This window comes from Bactrocera dorsalis, chromosome 6 (assembly GCF_023373825.1).
Source record: "Bactrocera dorsalis isolate Fly_Bdor chromosome 6, ASM2337382v1, whole genome shotgun sequence".
Classification (NCBI taxonomy): domain Eukaryota; kingdom Metazoa; phylum Arthropoda; class Insecta; order Diptera; family Tephritidae; genus Bactrocera; species Bactrocera dorsalis.
Window position 1 is genome coordinate 29,742,742 of NC_064308.1, and position 23,451 is coordinate 29,766,192.

The following is a 23,451-nucleotide window of genomic DNA, read 5'->3' on the forward strand; positions in this document are numbered from 1 at the left end:
TTTGAACGTTTTTTAGCATTAGTTTGCTAATGTCTTCTTCATATTGAGGGTTATTGATAATAAACAAATTTTTTGCTCTACGTTATGGACCACTTCCTTCTGGTTCTTTAAACTATAATCAAATAAATTCACTTCTGCTTTAAGAGTAATACCATATCAATACTATATCATACCCATATGTCCCAATTGCTTTTTTTGAATTAATAACTGAAAAGCCAGGTAAAGTTTTTGTTTTAAAATGATTAAATTGTATTGACTTACGGATTTTACATTTGTTGCTAATATAATTATTAGTGGATCCTGTGTCCACTAAAATTTTAATTTAATCTAGGGTGGTTGGTGAATCCTTTTATACCTTCCATAAAAGTCCATACTTGCGATCTCCTGGAAGTGCCTTGAATAATTCCAGGTCAATTTCCATATTGCTTCGTGTTGATCGACCGTCGATACTCCTTTAGAGGATTGGCTTGATTCAATCGCATATAGTCGATTTTGCATCTCAGTGCTTTTCTGCTGCAAAGTTTGAGTTATTATGACGATGTTTGCGTGTAGTTGTGTCATTGCTGATGTTATCATAACTGCTTCTGATTTGCTACGACTGCAGTGGATTTTTGCCCTTTTTTCCTTTCGGAAGTTCTTAGTGTGATCGAGTTTTTAGTGGTTCCTCAGAATTCTGTTTTTGTTCCAATTATTCAGGAACTGGCTGTGTCTTTCTTTAAGACCGTGGATTTAGGTTTTTTAAGTCTTATATTTCAAAGGCTGGCTGGAAAGTAAGTTGATTTTTGATTCCGGTTGAGCCCCAGTTAAATAATAATACTATTGTGTTTATTATTTTATCTTTTTGTTGAGTTTAATATCTCCACTTTCATGTCTGATGGTAATACTAAAACTAAAGGACATTTGGTTTGCTTATAACTATTTGTACTATCGACGGAGCATTCATGTTGTTCTTTGTGTTCTTATTTTAAGCTGATAAATATATTTGGATAAGTTCTTATCTGTTACTGAGAATTACAATTCATTAGTATGTGTATATGTCATGATACATGTTTTTATGTTTACAGCTGATAAGTATTTGTTGATATATTTGGGTTCGTGAGTATGATATGGAATGTTATCTTCCTTAACTCGCGCAAAGGATAAATATCGTTGACCAATAAAAACGCGCCACCGCGCTTGTGTTTCTACTAGTCGCTAAATTTGCGCCAACGCATTCCCCGTGCTCCCGTTGGCGTCTTCTTCGTTTTAACGATATACATTTTATTTATATATGGTATGTCAACCGCAACACATTCAAATAGAGAACACCAACATTTTTGTTTATGTAATTATACATAGACTAATTATCTTTATATATAAAATCATGTTTTGTCCGAGTGATTACTCCATAGTTCAATTGGTTCTCAACAATATCCGATTCGATACGAATAATTCTTAAAATGATCACATCAATCAAATTTACTTACGCAGTCACCGTCTAAAGCGTGGTGGATCACGAGAACTAACGTTTTAAGTAGAAGTATAGTTTTGAGTCCATAATTTTTTGTCATTCTGCTACACTGAAACAAATGTGTCCTAAAACTATGGAAAATTTACTTGTTTTAAGGAAAAATGGGAATGAAATAGCACTAAAGACATGTCTTCCTTAAGTTAAGGAAACACGATTCTACTTTAAAGTACATATGGTTTCCTTAAAAAGAGGAAAATATTGCCTTAAATTAAAGGAGATTTTCTTAAACGAAGAACATTGTTGTCTTTAATTTAAAGTAAAGACGTTCTTAATATAAGGCCGTCAAATAAAAACCACTTCCTTAGATTAAAAGGACTTTGACTCTAGAATTAAGTCTCCCTGTCTTTACATTTAATACTAATGGAATTGCCTTAAATAAAAATGCAAAAACTTATTTTTTTCATTGATTTCATTTCATTGTTCTCAAAAATTAAACTTAGTTTTTAAATACTTATTATTATTTACATTATAATACTTAATAATAGGGAAAATAATATCTTTTAAATTAAATATATAAAAGTTTTGCAATTCTCCTTCTGTTAAATAGGACTGAAAATGGCTCTCAAATTTATTAATTTTGATTTCATTGCATAGCAAATTTATATTATTTTCTAGTTTAAAGACTTCACAAATTTTGTACGCTGTAAATTGGGGTTTATAAAAACATATTATAAAATCTCTTTTTAAATATTGTGCCATATCGCTTTACAAATGAATAACAAATTATTTCATCTGTAATGTCAGTTGTGAAGTGCTTTTTAAATTCATTGTAATATGTTGAAGTTTTCGAAGAGTATTGTCGGTTGCTGCAGTTATATTCTAAAATTTCAAAATTTTGTATAAATTCTGAAAAAACAAAATGTAAGTTTCCTTGCCAAAGATAATAATATGTTTTTTCTCGATGTTGTATTTTTTGCGTACGTTTTTAATTGTCTATGTTTGCCCTCAAACAAAAACGTCCAAAGATTTATCAATGGTCTAGATTCTCTTATTATTTTACAATAGTGAATTAAAAAGTGGTGTTTAGGTTTCAACGTATCTTTAAATAAATGAACATATTGTTCATTATGAAGTATGATGTGCTCTTGGAGGCTTTGAATGTCCATTTCAGAAAATTCTGAAAAAAGCACTAAATCAACCAGTTCGCTCAAATTAAATAAAAATAACCATACTTTATTATTTTTAGGTATTTTTTCACCAATGAGTAATGGGAAAATGTAAATTATTCAAATGTATTATTCAATTTGAAGTTATTTTATTTGCCGTCATCACGGCTTAGTTGTCAAGTATAAAGTGCCCCTTTCAATTATTCCTAACTTAGCTCAAGCCACCAACCCGCATCGCGTTGTAGCTCCTCTGCTGACGTTTTGCTGACCTTGCGCCTCGTGCATGGTGTTTGTTTACTTAGATGTCTGGCCAATGTTCTCACGCAAAATGTGCTGACTTAGCGACATGTGCAGAGTGGTAGGCTCTTATTACGACGGGAATTAGGGTGTGTCGTTTCTTCGCGAAAACTCCTCCCCTTCTAAATGGGGAACGTCCTCGGTCCTCAAAGAAGCGGTTTTAATTGCAGTTTCAACGGACCTGGCTATGATAATCTCTCTCTTGGTCCTCCTTATCCTGAGAAGGACGTAAACAGTGAATGCCATGATTAATAAGACACCAATGGCTGAGAAACCTGTAACGTGGCCATAATGGATTGATCGCTGCAGGTGATTGATCCTTTGAACATTCTCTAGATTCACATGGTGAAGGTAAGAAGCGCTTAATATTTCTGTGTGCTGCGTCAAGTTGATTGTAGAAGCCCATGGAGTTTCAGGTTTTAGAGGCAATGTAGAATTTTCGTTATAAAAAGTCGTACCATTAATCTTTACGTTGTTTTTGAAGACCACGAGGTATGTTCCGTTGACCGTAATAGGGACCTCATTATTTTCCTCGATGACAGCCAATTGGTCATTGATGACAACAAGGCCGTCACTTATCGGTGAAATTGGTGTGAGGTTGTTAAATGTTGTACTGCAATTAGCGGTGTTGCGAGTCAGTAGTTGCAGAGCGCATGATGTAGTCGGAGATGGTAAGCAAAACGTTGGTGTTGTGTCGCTGCAGTTCTTTACGGCTACGGTATGGTTATAACACTTGGCTAAGATGGATTCTTCTAGGTGCAGGATTTGGTGGCCATGAGCTACCGGTAAAATAGTAATTTTCTTACATCTAAACATAGGAATCGGATATCTTATTAAAAAGTAAATTATGTTATTATACTGTAATATCTTAATTCTAGCTACTGCCATAACATCGGCCACGGCAAGGTCAGTGAAGTGCTCGTCTCCTGTTATGAAATTTATTTCGTTACTGTCTAAGAGAATGGGACTTAAGATCCCAATTTTGGCGAAAGTGACAGCTGTTATAATGTTATTTAATTCTGTAATAATTGCTCTGTTTCTAGCCAGTAGTATGTCATAAAGGTGACCGGTGTTTATTTCTCTTTCTTTTGTTAATTTCAGGATTTTATTTACTGTAATGGTAAGGTTATTGATTTCTTTCTGTACTTGAGTGTTTATGGTAAACTGTCTGTCCTGCGAGTTAATTAGCTGTTCTTCTGTGCTCATTAATCTATTGAAGTCGTCATGGTCAGGAGTTCCAGCAATGTATTTCAGGACTGTCCCTAGGGCATTCAGGCTTCTCGCCTGTCTGTGGTGAGCGTTTATCATTTGTATCAGTCGACTTATCTGGTTTATGTCCGCGTCTAGTAACTTCCTCATATGTGACTGAGGAAAGTGGTCTGTGGCATTAATTGTCTCGTCTCTCAGTAATTCGTAAAGTGTCAAGTTGGTAACATGCTTGATGTGTCCTGAATTTTCCCAAATTACAAGGTCCTCACCGACCACCGGAATGTACCTTGCATTGGTATAGTCGATTAACCTTCCTGTCGTTACCGATATTGATATGGCCAAAATTATGAAAATCCTAAAAACATATATGAAATTTTTTGTTAATTGTTTATCATTAGAAACGCCTAGGTTCTAGATTAAGTTTAACGAAGGTTGTCCTTATGGACCCTTCTCCCTTTTATTAAAACTGTTGTACCCATGTCTTTTTCCACCTCTTCCTCAGTATAAAGAGGCGTAAGCTTATTGCCTAGTCTCCTGTTATTTTTAACAAGTACTTTTTCTCCAACAGGGAACTCCCTATCCTGCCTGTTCTTATTATGAGTTGTTAGTTCTCTTTCCTGTGCGTTTCTTAAGCGGCATGGTATTTGGTTGTCATCTTTAATTGAACGAAATACGGTAAGGGGCTTCATCCCCGTTACTGTGTGAATGGACCTGTTATACTCAATCGTAGCTAAAAGGACAATTTCCTCAACATCATCAAGATTTTTGTCAAGTTTAAGGCATCGTGCTATTTCCATTAGTGTGCTATGAAATCGCTCCACCTGACCATTTGATGTACTATGTAGTGGTGGAGCATTCGCAATGTCGATATTGAAGTGATTCTTTAATGTAGCTTTGATGCTGTGTGAATTCAGCGACTTCTCATTGTCGCAATAAACTATTCGAGTACCGAAAAACATGTTGAGTAACTGAAGGAGCTGTGGTTTGACATCTACTATCGTTCTTGATTTCAACGACTGTACTATCGCAAATTTTGAAAACTTGTCGATGCACGTCAAGAAGAACTTGGACCCGGTAGAAAATATGTCAATGTGAAGAATTTCTCCACAATATGTTGGTATGGGCGTTTGAGCAATAAGCTGCTTCTTTGGGTGCCGATCATACTTCGCCCGCGAGCAAGTTCGACAATTTCCCACAAATTGTTTAACTTTTTTCTCCATTTTTGGAAAGAAGTAATCCTCTAGAATTTGTTTTGTGTTCTCCTGCCCTGCTCGATGCGCTCTGTTATGTTCTGCAGCGATAATTTCCTGCTGCTCATTCGGATTCGAAATGTCGTTAACGAATTTCTCCGTATGTCTGAATTTAACTGTTGGAAACATTTCGACCAGTTCGTGCTGAAACTGTGCAAGTGCATGCAGATCGCAGTGTATTGCGTTTACTGCTGTTGTGTTTACGGCCTCCTGTAAAAGTTCTAATAAATCCTTTTTTTCTCGGTAAGAAATGATATGCCTTGTCTTTTTTCCAAAAATTATAAAAGTTTTTCTTTGAGGTTCTGTACCTACCTCCACAATAATCTGGTTGCGGAAGCAATTTACCGGTTTTTCCGATCTTTCAATTGTATGGGTTGATGATTCCTCGCTATGAATTGTCTCGATGCTCGTGTTATCTAAAGCATTTATATGTTGCCTAGATAGAGCGTCTGCCACCACATTTTCCTTTCCTGGTTTGTAGATTAGCTTTGCGTTGCATTCGTCTATGAAGGCTTTCCATCTTTTAATTTTCGAATTAGGATTCCTATCCGAAACCGCAAAGGTCAGCGGCTGGTGGTCAGTATAAACATTAAGTTTTGTTACGCCGTACAGGTAGTTTCTAAGAGCTTTCAATGCCCATACAATAGCTAACAATTCCCTTTCATTGGTAGCGTAATGCTCCTCGCTCCCGGACAGAGTGCGAGAAATCATGGTAATCGGTTTGCCCTCCTGAGAGAGGACGGCGCCTATAGCATGAGCCGACGCGTCAGTAGTTAGGTCGAATTGTTTGTTAAAATCTGGATACGTCAGGGTTACATCCTCTGACGCTAAAATTTCTTTAATTGTTTCGAAGGTCTTTTTCTGTTCGTCCGTCAAATCAATTCTGATTTTTTTTGATTGGGACGCAGTAACTCGACCGTATTCGCCTCTCATGATGCTCGACAATGGTTTTGATATTCTAGCGAAATCCCTTATAAAACATCTATAATAACCCGCTAGACCTAGGAATGATCTGAGTCCCCTTAGAGTGGTGGGCTCAGGGAAACTTCGTATTGTGTCGACTTTGTCTGGACACGTTTTTATTCCTCCTTGTGAAACTAAGAACCCCAGGTATTCGACCTCAGTCCTAAAAAATTTGGATTTTTCAACTGACACTCTCATGTTGGCCCTAAATAATTCATTTAAAATTGATTCTATATCTTTCAGATGCTGCTGTTTGTTTTCCGAAAAAATAATAACATCGTCTACATAGACAAAACAGCTTTTCCCAATATGCTCTCTTAATACGTCGTCTATGGCGCGTTGAAAGATGCTCGGCGCGTTTTTTAATCCAAAAGGTAACCGGCAAAATTCATACTTGCCATTCTTGACAGAGAAAGCTGTTTTTTCCCTATCACGCTCCAATAGTTTAATCTGATGGAAACCAGATTTTAAGTCCAAAGTGGTGAAGTATTTACTACCACCCAAATTGGAAAGAATTCCTGTTATGTCGGGAATTGGGTATTTATCACCGATAGTTTTTTCATTGAGTTTCCGAAAATCTATAACTAATCTCTGCTTCGCCTGTCCGTTTTCGTCTACCCCCTTTTTCTTTACCACCCATATAGGGTTGTTAAAGGGTGATCTTGATGGCCGGATAACTCCATTTGCTAACAAATCCTTGATTTCTTTGTCCACGAAATCCGCTACACTCAGTGGGTACGGGTATAATCTTGAGTAAACTGGTGTTTCGTCCTCCGTGCGAATTGTTGCTATCACCTTTGTATTGTACGGTAGTGCCTCATTGGGGTCAGCAAAAACCCTATTCATCCTTTTGATCATTCTAGAAAAATCTTCCCTAACGTCTGTTGGTACTAGATTTGTTTGAAGCCTAAGATGGCTTACGTCATGACTGGAAATGAAGAAGATTTCCTCCTCACCAAAATCATGATTTATTGTATTCGATTTAAGGTCAATGTTCGCATGGACCCTGTTTAGTATGTCGAGCCCAATCACGCCATCAAATGATGTTAAGTCCGGTAAGATGAAAAATTCTGCCACTACGCCAAATATTTTCATGTAGCATTTTTCCATGATAGAAGTAACCCCGTGAATAGATTTTACAGAGAATGTGTCCCTGAAATGTTGTGTCCTTAAAGCCGGTGTTGGTTTCATATAACTCCTCGACGCACCAGTATCGATAAGGAGTTTCACTTCTTTCCCTCCTAGGAACTTTGAAATCCAGGGTAGGAGGGACCTTCCCCTAAAAAATTAAGTTGATCTAAACTTACGTCATCCGCCGCTTGTTCGGCTTCTGCACCGTACAATGATTCACTCTGTAGCTCAACTTCCTCCTCCAGATGATTAACACGTTGGATCTTTGGTCCTGTGTAACGTCCAGAATTTGCTGGACGTTTTTGTTGATAGCCCTGTTGCATTCTATTACTGTTTCCTTGATAGGCACCTCGGTCTCTGTCAAACGATTGGTGTTTAAATTTCGATAAGGATGGATCAACGTCCATTGGTTCCGCTCTGACTAGTCTGTCGTTGTCACGTCCGTTATTTACCCTTTGATTTTCCGTAAAATGAGGTGCATGTCCGGGTTTGTACTGCCTATTACTATAGTAGTGTGGGCTCTTATGAGCTGAGGGTGGATCATAAGTGTTTGTCCTATGGTTGTTCTGGCTTGAAATTATATTATTATTTTTTTTAATGTGGTTGCCCTCGACGTTCCTGGCAGCAAAATTGGCCGCGAACGCATACCGCTCATGGTTTGAATCTACCTCCTGTGCTAAAGCAAGAGCAGACGGAAGGTCAGACGGCCGTGAGGCGAAAAGAATGTCGCATAAGGGCTTCCTTAAGCCGGAAATGAAAACTCTTAGGGCATCTGCCCTATATTTCTCGTTTATAATTTCTGCCACGCTACTCTCGTAAGACATTATAGTCTTATTAGCTAGTAACGTTAGCTTCTTTTCTACCTCATCGTAGAATTCCAGACAGGACCTAGAACCCTGTCTTAAGGTAGATAATTCCTGCTCTATAAGATATACGGGACGTTTGTCCGCGTACGTAAAGTCTAAACGTGCTATAATGGCATTAAAGTTCAGCACAGTACTAAACGATGAGAGGACCGCATCGGCAGCCCCTCTTATTTTGTTCCTCAAAATGGTAACTGCTTGGTAGTGTCGTTCACTGCCATCGTACCTTTTGAACAGTTCATAAGCGTTATGCGCCGCCTCGCGCCATGACACATATGTGCCTATGTGACCATGAAATTCTGGAAGTGATTTGATAGCATCAAGCGTTATGTCACATGTCACTAGTGGATTTACAGATACCTTTAGATATTTTTCTACCTTTGGCCTGCTGCCTGTCACCTGGTTTTGGATTGCTCCTAACTTCCTATCGAACTCCAACCTTTGTGCTGCCAAAGCACTTCTAACTTCCGCCTTAATTAACTCGGTTATTTGTTCCGTGTTCATATTTGCTTTCTGACTTCCTAACTTTAAATTTCTAAAAAGGTCTTCCAGACCTTCACTCATTAATTTTTGTTCTGTCACTTTCCTTTATTTTATTCACAATTATTGCTATATTTATTCCAGGAAACGAGCATCTCACTTACCCTTCCATTGGATTTGAATAGATTAAAATTAGGTTCAGGTTCTTCCGGTTAATTGATCGGGCCAAAGGTTGTCTCTTCTTTAAGTCCACGCTGAGTCCAAGTAGTTGATTGTTGTCGATTTTAAGTGAGCCAACTGTCGTAGTTACACGAGTCGAGTTAAGAACTTTATATTTTTCTATTAAACTTTTCACTCGCGAGCCCCACGTTGGGCGCCAATTATTCAAATGTATTATTCAATTTGAAGTTATTTTATTTGCCGTCATCACGGCTTAGTTGTCAAGTATAAAGTGCCCCTTTCAATTATTCCTAACTTAGCTCAAGCCACCAACCCGCATCGCGTTGTAGCTCCTCTGCTGACGTTTTGCTGACCTTGCGCCTCGTGCATGGTGTTTGTTTACTTAGATGTCTGGCCAATGTTCTCACGCAAAATGTGCTGACTTAGCGACATGTGCAGAGTGGTAGGCTCTTATTACGACGGGAATTAGGGTGTGTCGTTTCTTCGCGATAACTTGTATATAAAGCACATCATTTCTCTCCCGGTCATTTTAAGTTTAAAGTAGGTCTTTAGGTGTTCTGCTTTGAGTGGCGGTGACTTATTGCCTTTTTCAGTTAAAACATAATCGAAATTAGCTTTTTGACAGTTTAAAAAGACTAGATCAAAAAACTTATTTTCAATAAAATACATTATTATGTGACATAAATCATAATTGAGAACGCCTTCAAAAAGATCATGCAGAAGGTCGACGGCGAAATTTTCAATAACATGAAAACTATGCAATTTATTGAAAATCGAATTTTCTCTGACACCTGTTAGTTGTACGTTACTAATTTGAACGTCAGAATAATAATTTTCTTTGTTGCGTAGCTTGTCAGAAACTTCTTGAGCTTCATTTTGGCATTCTGTTTTGCATGTTTTACAGAATCTACAAAAATAGTTAGAAGAAAAAGATCGTGAAAAACCTAATATATAATTCAGAGCCAAGTTGTCACCCAAAACAGGATCTAGTGCAAAATAAATAGTTTCAACTTGGTTATTTACTTTTATTTGCAATCCATTTTGTTCTAAATCGTTAAATATTTCAATTAATTTGTATAAACATCGATCATTACCGAATTTTTTTACGTCTTTTGATTTAAATAAAGCTGCTGGAAAAATGAATTTTAATTTATGATTTAAACAAGTAGGTGCTGAAGGCAAAGAATAATAAGCTGCTAAAATAGGCTCTTTGTGAGATCTTAAGGGATTGTTTAATTCTATATCGTCGAAATACAAGAAAATAGGAAACATAATACGTTCAGAATTTTGGAATTTTCGCTTCCAAAGCGATCCATTTATAAAATTTTTAGGTGAGACACTTCTTGATAAAATAGCTTTATTATTTTGAAATTTTTCATACACTTCCGGTAATTCAAAATATTTTTTAAGTTGGAATTTTATTGGAAACAAAACACATGCTGCTATTGATTCGTCTTATGCTTTGAAATTACATGAAACCAAGTTAGAAAGTGAATTATCAATTTGGATTACAGAAGGTTTTTCGTACATATCTGAATCTAATAACGTTTTAACAAATGAATGCTCTGAAGAAAAACTGGCGAATGGTGCCTTACAAAACGATATTAGCTCATTTAAATTCTCACGAACTTCGCTATGATCTGGCTCTAATTTTTTTTACAATTTTTTCCAATTCCCCACTAATTGGACAAGTTATAAGATTTGTTATATTTTTTTGTAGTAACGTTATTTCCTTTCGGTGCAAGTAGTTGCTGGAATATTTTTCTAATGTAAATTTTAAACAGTTTTCTTTTAACAAATTTAAGTTTACATTTGATGTTGGTTTTTCAGTACTGTTTTCTATTTTTCTTTTTTTTGGACTTGAATTGATTTCAGAATCAATAGAAATATTAAATGCAGTTTCACTATCTGTATGTCCATGCTTTTTTTCCTCATTTCTCATATGGCGACGAAATGACTTAAAATCATCAAATTTATGTTTACACTCTAGAAAACAGCATTGGAAATAATCTACAGCACCTTTATGATGAACATATTGCAGATGTGTGAATAACTTTTCACATTGAAAAATATTTCACCACAGACAAAACAGATTATTATTTCTTAAATTAAGAGAGATCGCTAATAAGCGATGACACAGCTCAAGTTTTCGTGTGTTAAATTAAAGAAATATTCCACCAAAAACTCCCACACTTGTTTGCATTCTGCTGGGTATTCTAAATCTAACGTTGCGAATAATTTTAAGCAAACATCTATGCTCTTCACAAAATTTCCTACTTTGTAATAGCTGTTAGCGAAGAATACATAAAATTGCGTCAAATTTATATCATCTTCACCGATTCCGCACAAATGTGGTTGAACAATCACATCACGTGTATCTACAAAGCAAATATAAAAGTATTATTATAACTCCTTGATACATTTCATAATGTAAAGCAATTGAAGCTAACCTTTATCAATATTGGTTGTTAATTTTTCCAATTGAAGATCATATTTGTCTTTGACGTAATTGTTAAAACGCGGTATCAATTTGGTTACGAGATTTTCCCATTCTTCCAACAAGCAGTTTGATTTTAGAGGATATTTTTTTTCAAAGTCCAATTCGATCTATGAAACAAACAAATCTCTTGTAATTAAATAATCACATAGACGAAACAACGTTTTACCAAACAATATCCAAACTGTTGCTTTAGAATTGGCCACTCTGTTAAAATATCGTTTGTTGTAATTGTTGAATTAAAAAACATTTGTCTTGTCTCGTATGTAATATTCTAGTATTCTACCACTTTATCGTACGGTCCAATGTTGTTTTTAAGCCAATATTTCGCTTCGTTTTCGTTGGAATATAAATCTGTATTAAGGTTTTTATCTAAATTTAACGAAAGAGACGAACGCAGTTTCGCTGGTTCAGGATTTATACTATGTTCAGACCGACACTTAATCACACGATTTCGGCTGTTGAATGGATTATCCCACTAATCTTAAAAATTTATCAAGATTTCGCCATACAAAAATGACAGTTCAAAATCACTTCATTGAAATGATTTGAAACTGATCCACGTTAAATCTGTCCGTGCGACTCTGTTTTTGCGCAATCTACTTGTCAGCACTGGAAAAATACTAGTCAGCACTGGAAATCTGTTACTTTGTCACAGCTGATTTAGACACTGCAAAGGGAAAAAAATGTAAACAAACAAATTTTTTTTTAAAGCAATGAATCTAATTTCACCTGAAAATCGACCAAACAAATGAGAAAATGCATCCATTGTTTCTATTATATGGAAAATATTAAAAAAAGACGGCTTTTATTTAAAAATACTATATGACAATCTTTTCTTTTGATAAATATTAAGCGATGTGAATTCTTGAATGACAATAACAGCTGTTTTTTGATCTTTCTAACGGCAGTGAGAACACTGTTGGATTATGAAATGCTTAAGTGTAATCTAATCTTTGAAATTTTCGGTCTGAACATAGTATAACAGAAACTTGGGCTTTTCGTAGTTTGTAAATGCTGTTGTGGTAGTGCGCGTATAAATTGCCACTTGGCTTTTTACACTTTTTGTATAAGTAGTAAGTATCCTGTAAACAGTAAATTAATAAGCAAACCTAAAATCAAATCCATTTTTTTTTATCTAATGCATTACCTTAGATTTCTTTGCGAAAAGTTGTATAATTTTGTCCGCTAAATTCGAAAAATAAAATCTTGTTGGCTTAATTTTGTTATAAATTAAGTATTCCGTGATCGAAAAACATAAAAGTTTCCGAGTCTTAGTGGATAATCTCTGATTATTTTCAAAGTAATTTAAAAGGGCATTTCCATTCACGTTAGTTTTAAAATTCCTAATAACGAAATCTACTAAATTTTTTTGTACTCAGAAACGCAAAATAATACTTACTTCATTTAACCCTGCTGTTAGGTTAAGACCATTTGGTGCAATTTTTTATTGTTTTCTTTGCAACTTTGGAACGGTGATATATACTGTCTAAATTTTTCTGCTCGGGTGGTCTTTTTATAAAACAATATTATGTGCGAAAATTTAATTCTCTGACTTAAAACTTGACTAAGATAAATTGAAAATTACGAATCTTAGGTTAAGGGACCATTTGTGATTTTCTTTACATTAATTTTCCAAAAATAAGTATTTATTAGTTTGTTCGATATTTTTTGGCACTACATGATGAGCAAAATGTTTTTCGGTTGGTTTTGCAAATAAACGCACTGAAAATGGAGCGTTTTACATCAGACTTAGACTTGCAGCAACTACAAATTCCTCGCCTTCGAGCTCCTGAACTAGAAGCATTTTTAAAGCAGGCCACTGGTGCTGTGGAAGGTGTTCGTATTTCTCTCAATAACTGCGCTGAAAATTGTTGTTGAGGTAATTTAGTGCGTTTCATCATATGTGGCTCAGCCAAAGAAAGTGCAAGTTGCCGCAAAAAATGTGGTCTCCTCCGATTCCGATCAGCTGGAGTCAATGAAACATCGATTTCGGAAAAAATTATGTACGCATTCAAAGCGGATATATCTAATATATTTGCAAATACAATATTTGGCCATCGATTTGTTTTGCGTTTCGTCGTGTAGGAGCCAATCATTTGATCAGCAGTATCAACGCCACCTAAATATATGAAACATAAAAAATTATTGGCAGGCAAAAAACTATTTGTAGTAAACCTTTTGTTGAATTGTAATAAGAAACAATCTCTGGTTTTTTCTTCGCCCCACTCTCATCAACTTTATCTTTCTTGTGCATTGTACTAATCAATATAGTTGCTTTGTTTTTGTGACTGATGTATGATACTAATGTCGCAAGTCATTGAATGCAAATATAGATTTGTACAATGGAAGATTCTTCACAGTCAGCAATTTCGGAGGAATGAAAGTTTTATTTTTGCGAACCGTTCCCACATATGTAAGTTTTCTCTCATGAAGTTTTTTTACCAACTCAAATGTGGAAAAAAATTGTCAGCTGTTATATTTTGCCCTTTCAAACCTTCTGTCAAGTCCAATGCAACGCGTTTTCCTTTGTTCTTTTCGGGCTTAGCATTTCTAGGTTTAAGAAGGTATGGTTGTATTTTCCATACGTAGCCGGACTTTGAGTCGACGGATAACCAAAATTTCAAACCATATTTTGCTGGTTTTGATGGCATAAACCGTAGAAAAGAACATCGCTCCCTGAATGAAAAAAGTTGCTCATCAACCCTGACATTTTCATGGCAGTTGTAGAACATTGGAAGAAGTTGTTGCCAACGATCCCACAAGTCACGAATAGGAGCAAATTTATCGCTACTACGCTAGGGCTGCCATACGTCCTGGTTAACCAGGATTTGTCCTGGTTTTGTACGAATTGTCCTGGTGTCCTGGCCAACCCTTAAATTGTCCTGGTCTACTGTCAAATTGTCATGAATGTGAATAAATAAAATGAAAAAAAGCTTTTCTTTTTTCAGATTATTGTTAGTCACACTTGTCAAGTAATTGAATGCAAGAGAAATTTTCCCTGCTTCTCACCCCTCTCATCCTATGCGAGCAGAGTTGCTTTCAAGTACTTGACAAGTGTAAATCCGCTATTATGAAAAAATGTTCATCGCTAGTTTAATCGAAAATCGATAATAAAATTAGTTTCTTCTCTATCATATTGAACGTATGATTTATGCATTGCTGGTGAACGTGGATTTGTATTGCTCGTAAGTTTTTCTATTTTCTGTTTAATAAATTTCATTTAAATGTTATTTCATTCTTCTGTTGCAAATGCACAACAGCTGAATGGTCGTATATGAAAAAAGGAAAAACTGATGACACTGCGTATTACTCGATATGTGGATTTGACATTAACATTGCAAATGGAGGGAAGTCAAGCATTCAAGATCATGTAAAAAGTGCTTAGTGCTTTCAAAAATAACAATTGCTTCATGTTCAAAAGATATTAGTTCTTTTATGGTGAAGAAGAATACACAACTTGAGCATTTGATAAAGGTTGCTGAAATCACAAGCGCCTACAGAATTGTAAATCATCATCAATCATTCAGCTCATTGGATTGTACCACAAAACTGGATGCCGTATTATATCCAGATTAAAAAATCGCCGCAAAACAATCGAACGCCAGGACAACAGCAACAGCCATCATAAAGAATGTTTTGGCACCACATTCAGTTACGGAAATCACTAAAATACTAAAAGATCATGTTCCATTCTTTGGAATATCTACCGATTCGAGCAATCACAAAGCACAGAAAATGTTCCCCCTGATAATTCATTATTTTACGGAGAAAGGGTTGGATATAAAATTATTAAAAATACAGTCAATGCCAATTGAAACATCCGAAACAATAGCAACATACTGCATCGATGCACTAAAAACAGCTGATATTCCACTAAAAAATCTTACGGCTTTTGGTGCAGACAACACAAACGCGAATTTTGGGGGCAGACAAAGGAATGGCGTAACTAACGTTTTTTACAAGTTGAAATCCGAATTGGGTCGAGAAATAGGGGACATTGGTGGTTCTGCTCATATCCTCCAAAACACTATTTCACGTGCTACAGATGTACTGTCAATTGACATTGAATCTGTTGTTTTGAAGATATATATATATTTCTGCATCCTCCCGGTTAGAACTGAACGAATGAAACAGTTTTGTGAAAACGCACAGGTAATATTTAACGAAATACTCTCCCATACAATAAGTCGGTGGTTGTCACTTTTGCCTGCAATAGAGCGTACATTACAGCTTTGGATACCGCTCAAAGAATTCTTTGAGGTTGAAAAAGGAGCAGCGAAAGTAATTACTGACTTTTTTTAAAATCCGTTTGCAGAACTATATTTCACATTCATACACAGCCAAGCTTTTGTAATTGAGAGACAAATAAAAAAAATTGAAAAGCGAAATATTTCAGTTATGGAAGTTCAATTAATTTTAAGTGAAACTATATGTGATATGAAAGACAGATTTGAAAACAATTTTATTGGAATTCAAACACAAACAGTTTTGAATAATTTAAAGAACAGATGTTTGAATGATAAAATATCTGATTTTGAAAATGACGTTAAAACTTTTTTTACGACTTCAATTAACGGGGGGGTGCGATAAGGCCATGCGAGATAAGACCATAATGGTCTTATCTCTCATCCAAATGAGAGATAAAGCCATATGGTCTAATTTCCATTTAAATGTGAGATGAAACCATATATTTTTTTGATCAGATTGGACATAAAGCCATATTTTTTATTTGCAAATGAGAGGTAATGCCATATTTTTTCTTTTAAAGTAAATGGAAATAAAGCTATTAAGGCTTTATTGCACTTTTGAAAATGGTTTTCTAGAAAAACTAAGAAAATTTTCGCATGGGGGAGGGGGCGGGCCGGCGCGGCGGGACGCGGCGGGACGCGAAGGAGAGTAATCACAGAACCGCCAAACCATCCTGATATATATACTTACATTTTTTCTTTTCAATATATCGAATAAATTAGCAAATGTTAAGCAACCATGTTTTATTACTCTATTAGCAATTTTGCAGTTCTTTAACTGGAAAAAAAGACAACAAAAAAATTTAATTCTTTAACAAAAAAAAAAACAAAAAAGTTATATTATCTATGTTAACAAAAAATTGGTTGAGCATCTATAATAATCGCTCTGCAAATTGGACATAATGTTTTTATGCCTAACGAATCATTTCTATTTTTCATATGATTATAACAATCTTGACAAACTTTGTAATGTTTGCACGGGTTGAAAAGAAGCTGCCTTTCCCTTTCGCAACATATTATACATAAGAGGCTTTGTTGTGTTTGCGCATAATTATTTAAGCTTCCTTCTCCACTTGCTTCATCGTTGTCGGATTCATCATCGTCAGAAGTGTGAAGCTCATTTATGAAATCTTCTGCAACCAAGCAGCTTTTCATATGTGAAAACTGTGTGAGAATTTCCATTAATGTTATTTTTTTTTGTTTCAATAAGCCGAGCTTTTGCTTTATATAACAGTCACGTCGATAACATATTGATTTTTTCGTTCTATATAACGAGCTGCAGCCGGAAGTTGATTTTGAAAAATCACAACATTTCTCCGAATCTATTTCTAATAGTGTGTCCAAAAACTTGAAAAAATTACCACGCTTCGGAAGCTTTATGTTTAAACGGCTATGAAAACTTTCCGCACAGTTAGTAGTCCTCATGGGTTCGTTATATACTGTAAAGTTGACCGGTTTTTCCTAAAATAATAAAATGTAACTAATAATTAATTTCCGTTTAAATTCAAATACTTACTTTTACCATCCACTGACGTTTGAAGTATTTTATAAAAGGACCGAAAAAGCTTTCAGTCTTGTTTCCTGTACACAGATTTTCACCCATAGCCTCACTTTCTAAAATGGCATAAGCATTCTCAATATCTTTAGGTTTCAGCAACGGTAAACAGAGAAATTTTGAGAATAATGCTTTGGCTTCTTTATTTCTATTTAATTTTGTAATGAAATTAGAAATTTTAGATGCTTTTCGCCGAAGAGCGTTTGTGTAATGGAACCAACATCCGATCGCTTTTACTTCTGGGTATACACATTTGAAAGCATTACGCATGCTGGCTTCATAATCAGTAAGTATTGACTTTGGATGCAGATCCAACACATTGGATTGTATATATTTTAGTAGATGTACGTATGCTGCCTCGGATTTTGATGACATCAGCACATAAATAAACGGATACGCCTGAGAGATAAAATTTTTATGTTATAAATAATGTTTACAACACATATAATGATATACTTACGTGGTCTGCGTGAATGAAGTGTATTATGAGCAATTGTTTAAACTGTTTAGAAAATGGTACACTACTAAAAGTGCCATCAATGATATAATTGCTTCCTTCCGAGCCACTCATTTTGGTTATAGCATTAGAAATAGTCGGTGAAATAAATAAAGCGAATGAAAAGTCTTTTTCTATAATTGTGTCTATGTAAAATTTTTCTTTTGGATCAAATCTAGACATAGCGAATTGTTTTTGAACTTCTTCATTTGTAAACATATCAATGATTTCTTCGAATGTGGTAGGTTGTTTGGGATATTTTTCGTGTTTTATTTCAAATAACTGTCTACGCATTGAACCAAACTCCACTAAATGTGCAGATGATCTATGCTTTTTGCACTGATCGTCAAATATTTCACGAACACTAGTTCTTTTTAAAGTGGCATTTTTGACCTCACTTTTGATCGCATTTATTATTTTCAATTTATCAAACAATATATTTTGTTTTTCATGATCATGGACTGAATTTGAGTTTTTAATTTTGCGACAATGAAGCAGGAGGTTGTTGAAATCAACTGCAACACCAACTTTACAGTTCTTATTGTAACAATAATAGTATTTAATATTTCTACTTGTATATTTATATTTATAGATTTGTTCTTCTTTTTCAATATACAAAAGTTTACTATTTTTTCTAAACCCTGGTATAATGGTGTACTCAAAAACTGTGTTCACATTTTCCATTTTGTTAAGAATATCGCGAAATTGAAAACACGTGCACGGCAATAAAAATATGACATTAAATAATAACGTCATTGTCAAATGCACTTTTTATCAACACAGGGTGACTTCTAGTAAAACAATACATTGCCAATTGCACTTCTTGTCAAAACAGGGTGAGGATTTCCCATTTTTTTATCTTGTAAAAGGGTAACACTTTACTAATCTTTCATAAATAGCAAAATATAAAAAACGTTAAAAAAAATCAAATATGATTTTTCTTTAAAATGCATTTGAGATATAAAGCCATATTGAATTATGTGCTATTGTGAGATAAGACCATGATGGCTTTATCTCAAATTCGAAAGCGAGATAAAGCCATATCGTTTTTTTTCAAAATAATATGGCTTAATCTCCCATTCAGATGTGAGTTTATGCCATCATGACCTTAACTCACATGGCCTTATCGCACCCCCCCCAATTAACTACTTTGAGGATTGGGTGGTCCCCTTAAAAAAGTATGCAATTTTTAATTGGATGACATTAAAAAATATACCTGAATGGACTGACGTTCAAAAAACGATAACTTATTTACAAGAAAAAAATATTATTTTGTCTGATGAATCCTTCCAAGAAGTTTCATATCTTAAGTCATTTTTAGAGATAAATAAAGAATATCTAAAGGATAAGGATACAATTAAAAAATGGTTATATTTTTTTGAAAAAACTTCTGAAAATGAGCGAAAAGAAAATTTGTTAAAGATAGTACAATATTTATACGCAATGCCCAGTCATAATGCTTACGTAGAACGCCCTATACTACGCGTTTGTTGTCGACTCAAAACATCATCGAAACGAAGCGCACTAGTAATCTTGTGGAATTGATTTTCAGACATACATAATTGATCGGAAAATTGGGCGACCAAATTTTGAATCAAATATACCATGAGCATCTTCATTTTTGCCGCTGTCATTGAGTAAGTTTATATTAGTAAAATATTTTACTGAAATAAGAAAAACAAGAATGTACTCACCGACATACGCCTGCAAGAATAAGCACAGCTATACATATATGCGCGCAAAATGTCATCATCAATATCGCCCCATTTGCCATCGAACTTGACTCTGCCGTACTTATTAGTATTTTCTATCACAATTTTTTCTATTGGAGGCGGAAAAAACAACAAAAAATCTGAGACAATGTCATAGCATCTGGACACTGCAAATCGAGTTGGTCCTGGTGGTGTTGAGATAATATTCTCAACCGAGAAAACTGGATTCTCGAGTAGAATCGGAATCGAGTTTACCATCCCTACTGGCCGCCGTCGCGTGCACATTAAAACCTCTGCACAATAACCACCACAAAAAAAAATGATTTTTTTTCCATGTAATTTATATGGAAAACAGAAAATTTGAAATAGCCACCTCTTAATATTAATACTAAGAGCTCATCTTTTGAGTGACTTTTTTTTTACACATTTTCTAAAGTTTTGAGCCTGTTTTTCAGTTGAAAAAAAAAGTTGCCTCAGAATGACACACCCTAACATACATGCATATGTATAGTTAACAGTTAACTTTGGTAATGCTGTACAAAAATTTAATGTACATATGCATTTTCAAAAGGCACATGTTTGCACTTGTATCTATCTATTTCACAATATTATTTTCACACTTACCTTTCAGTAAATCGTACAAATCTATTAAATTAAATAATTCCAATATTTTGTACACTTTGCCCACTTCGAAATTAATTTCCATATTTGTATTTGACATATTTTATAGCACATAAACAAATTCCTCACTGTTCAATAAAATATGATTATCGCTGCTTTATTTTGAGAGAATTCATGTCTGCCTGCATTAGAGTAAAAGGAAACAATCCATGTATGCTTGAACTTAAAATAAGGAAGCATGACCTTATATCAAAGTTTGAGTTAAGTAAATAGTCGGTTCGCATAAGGTTGAGTCATCCTTAAATTGAATAAATTTTTACTTGTTGAAAGTTTAAGTAAATATTGTCCTTAAACCAAGTAAAATTGAACTTCTTTCAATTATAAAGTCTAAAAATGACTTGTTTTCAATACAATTTTACGAAAATATAGGAAAATGCCATGAACTTAAAATAAGACATCGATTTTCTTATTTTAAGTACGATCGTCCTAAAATTGAAGGGTACGACTTACTCAAATTAAAGGAACTTTACATACTTTGAGTAAATTTTACAATATTTAAGTATTGTTGGGTTCAGTGCCCGCTGGACTTACCACTTGTGCCAAATTGCGTGTTTTAAAAATAAAACCTCTGATTTCACTTTTAACTCGTATAAACGCTTTTATTTTACAATAAAAATTCGCCTTCTAAAGGCCGTATAGAGGGGGTTCCGGACACGTTAATTTCACAATTGTGTTGATAAAAAATGATTAAAATTGTTGTATTCACAAATTATTGTTTGATAAAAAGTTATTAAAATTGTTGCATTCACAAATTATAGACGCAAATTATGGAGATCGATAATTAGCGGCGTGTGGCGAAAAGGCGACGTGCTTTCGGTAATGGACGAATCGATACTGCCTGTGTGAAAGCGGACCCTTTTTCCATGGAGTGATGTGGTGTGTGTTTTAGTGTGTGGATCCTGCGCTCGCGCGTGTGGGTGGTGTTGATGTGAAGTGTGGTGATGTCGAGGTGAGTGTGGTGAGTGTGCGTGTTAGTGATGGGTGTAGGTGTGGTGTGGGGCAAGCGATTAAGGCTCATTTAGCCATCCCGGCCCCCCTAGGCGAATATTTCAGCCTAGAATTCGCTGGAGTTGCTGGAGAGTGGCCACGACGCTGCTGAGGCCTGAGGTGCGGCGCGGACGCGGTCGTTGTTGCTGGCGTCGTGTTGATGCCTCACTATGTGGCCGCTGGACACGGGATGATGACGGCCCTATGGTTCGACGAGACCGTGCATCCCGGCTTAATGGAGGTCGTCGGACTGCGCCGCGGTTGCGGCCGGCAGGAGGTTGGCTGGTGTCGTTCCGCGTTGTACGGTGCAACATAGTGTGATGCGGGCGCATACAAATCTGGCACAGGTTGCCCGACGTGCACTCGTGCGTTTGGTGGATAGTCGTCAGGCAATTGAGACAATGGCCGTGCGCCTGCACGACCAGCTGGCGTTGCTGAGGTGGCAATCCCTTAAAAATGACGCATTGTGGCAGCCGGTGGGGTCGACGACATAGAGGACATCTACGGCGTGGTGGGTCGACGACAAGCGCGGGTGTTGACGGCAATGCGGCCGTTCCACTCCGAGACACCGTTGGGGCGGCTGTTCGGGGCGCTGCAACTGGGGCAGCCGCTTGGCGTGGCACATTGACAGCCGAACGAGTGGTTGGTGTCGGGGCTGCTGGCATGTCTGCATCCATATTGATCTGTTTGGAAGAGGTTATTTCAATTAGAATTTGGTTGCATATAGGACATATGAGCATGGCTGCCACGTTATGCGGCATGAGTGGGTCGTTAGATTAATCGACTACATGTGTGTGGTATTTTAAATATATATATGTATACGTATTTATATAAATTTTTATTTTATTTGTTTTTATATTCGGTTTATTTAAGCGGTTTATCGGTTTTTGTTTCGCGGTTATCAGCGATCGGTAAGAAGCATAGTTTGACGAGCGGTCTTGTTAGCTTTCCGGATTGCGTTCGGAGATCGACTACGCGAATATGACCGTCGGAGCCTGGATAAAGCTTCTCTATGCGGCCCAGCCGCCATTCGGTAGGTGGCAGGCAATCGTCGTGAATCAGGACACAATCTCCAACCTTTGGCGCATTTTCTGTATTTTTCCATCGGTACCTCTTGTGGAGGTCCTTTATATAGTCTTCTTTCCATCGGCTACTGAAATTATGATGGAGAATTTTAATTCTTTCCCATCTATTTAATAAGGATAGCGACTCCACGCCTGGCTCAGGTGTGGCCAGAATGGGTGCTCCATTTAGGAAATGCCCTGGAGTTAGGGCTGTGAATTCGGAGGGATCTTGCGATAGTGCTGTGAGCGGCCGTGAGTTGAGAACGGCTTCAATTCTAGCTAATAATGTCGTGAACTCTTCATAATTAAATTTATAGCTGCCGGCTAGCTTCTTGAAATGAGATTTGAAGCTCTTTACAGCTGATTCCCATAAACCACCCATATGAGGAGCGCTTGGAGGTATAAATTGCCAATTGATACCTTGAGGGGCGTACTTTTGTACGATATCAGGGGACACTTGTTTTAAGAAATCCACAAACTGTTTTTCTGTGGCTCGTTGGGCTCCTATGAATGTTTTGCCATTATCGCTCATGATTTTGGAGGGGAAGCCACGTCGAGCGACGAAACGAGCAAATGCCGCGAGAAAAGCCTCCGTCGTCAGATTAGTACACAGCTCAAGGTGTACTGCCTTTGTCGTGAAACATACAAAGACAGCCACATAGCCTTTCATGAGAGTGGGAGATCTTAGCATGGACGCCTTTATTTGAAAAGGCCCAGCAAAATCGACACCTGTGGTCGTGAAAGGCGGAGCGAAATTGCAGCGTTCAGGTGGAAGGGCTGCCATAATCTGAGTTCGCATTTTTTGCTTATGCATAGTGCAGATTTTGCACATGAAAATGCATTTTTTGATCTGGGGCTTAAGACGGGGAATATAATACTCTTGGCGTACCATATGTTGCATGAGGCGCTGTTCGGCGTGCAACATTAATATATGGATGTAATTCAGGAGTAATGTGGCAAAAGGAGACTTCTCAGGTATTATGATGGGGTGGCGTTCGTTGTAAGTCAGGCTTGAATTAGCGAGCCGACCATTGGCACGAAGCAGACCTTTCGTGTCTAAAAATGGGTTTAGTACTAAGAGTGAGCTCTTTTTGTCAATTGGCTTCGATTCTCTTAGTAACGATATGTCGCGACTGAAGTAGCGCGTTTGGGTTGAGGCGATAAGCGCGACCTTTGCTTTTTGTAAGTCCTGGTGCGTCAATGTATCGCAATGAGTGTAA

The 23,451-nt window shown here is 36.3% G+C and overlaps 1 protein-coding gene and 2 long non-coding RNA genes across 3 annotated transcripts; 1 reads left to right on the forward strand and 2 right to left on the reverse strand.

Annotated features, from left to right (window-relative positions):
• Positions 1 to 2,533: 2,533 nt before the first annotated feature.
• Positions 2,534 to 11,348, reverse strand: LOC125779724 (uncharacterized). The gene is made up of 2 exons (XM_049460998.1): positions 9,498 to 11,348; positions 2,534 to 2,549 (listed from the first exon to the last, which is right to left on the reverse strand). Exons 1-2 carry the CDS (start codon positions 10,259 to 10,261, stop codon positions 2,534 to 2,536), a joined length of 780 nt encoding a protein of 259 aa, XP_049316955.1. The 5' UTR covers positions 10,262 to 11,348.
• Positions 11,349 to 14,452: 3,104 nt separating this feature from the next.
• On the forward strand, positions 14,453 to 15,877 carry LOC125779643 (uncharacterized). Its single transcript, XR_007423430.1, has 2 exons — positions 14,453 to 14,674; positions 14,750 to 15,877. It is a non-coding gene; the product is annotated as an uncharacterized LOC125779643 (long non-coding RNA).
• A 1,741-nt stretch (positions 15,878 to 17,618) lies between these two features.
• LOC125779645 (uncharacterized) lies at positions 17,619 to 17,885 on the reverse strand. Its single transcript, XR_007423432.1, has 2 exons — positions 17,752 to 17,885; positions 17,619 to 17,690 (listed from the first exon to the last, which is right to left on the reverse strand). It is a non-coding gene; the product is annotated as an uncharacterized LOC125779645 (long non-coding RNA).
• Positions 17,886 to 23,451: the final 5,566 nt, after the last annotated feature.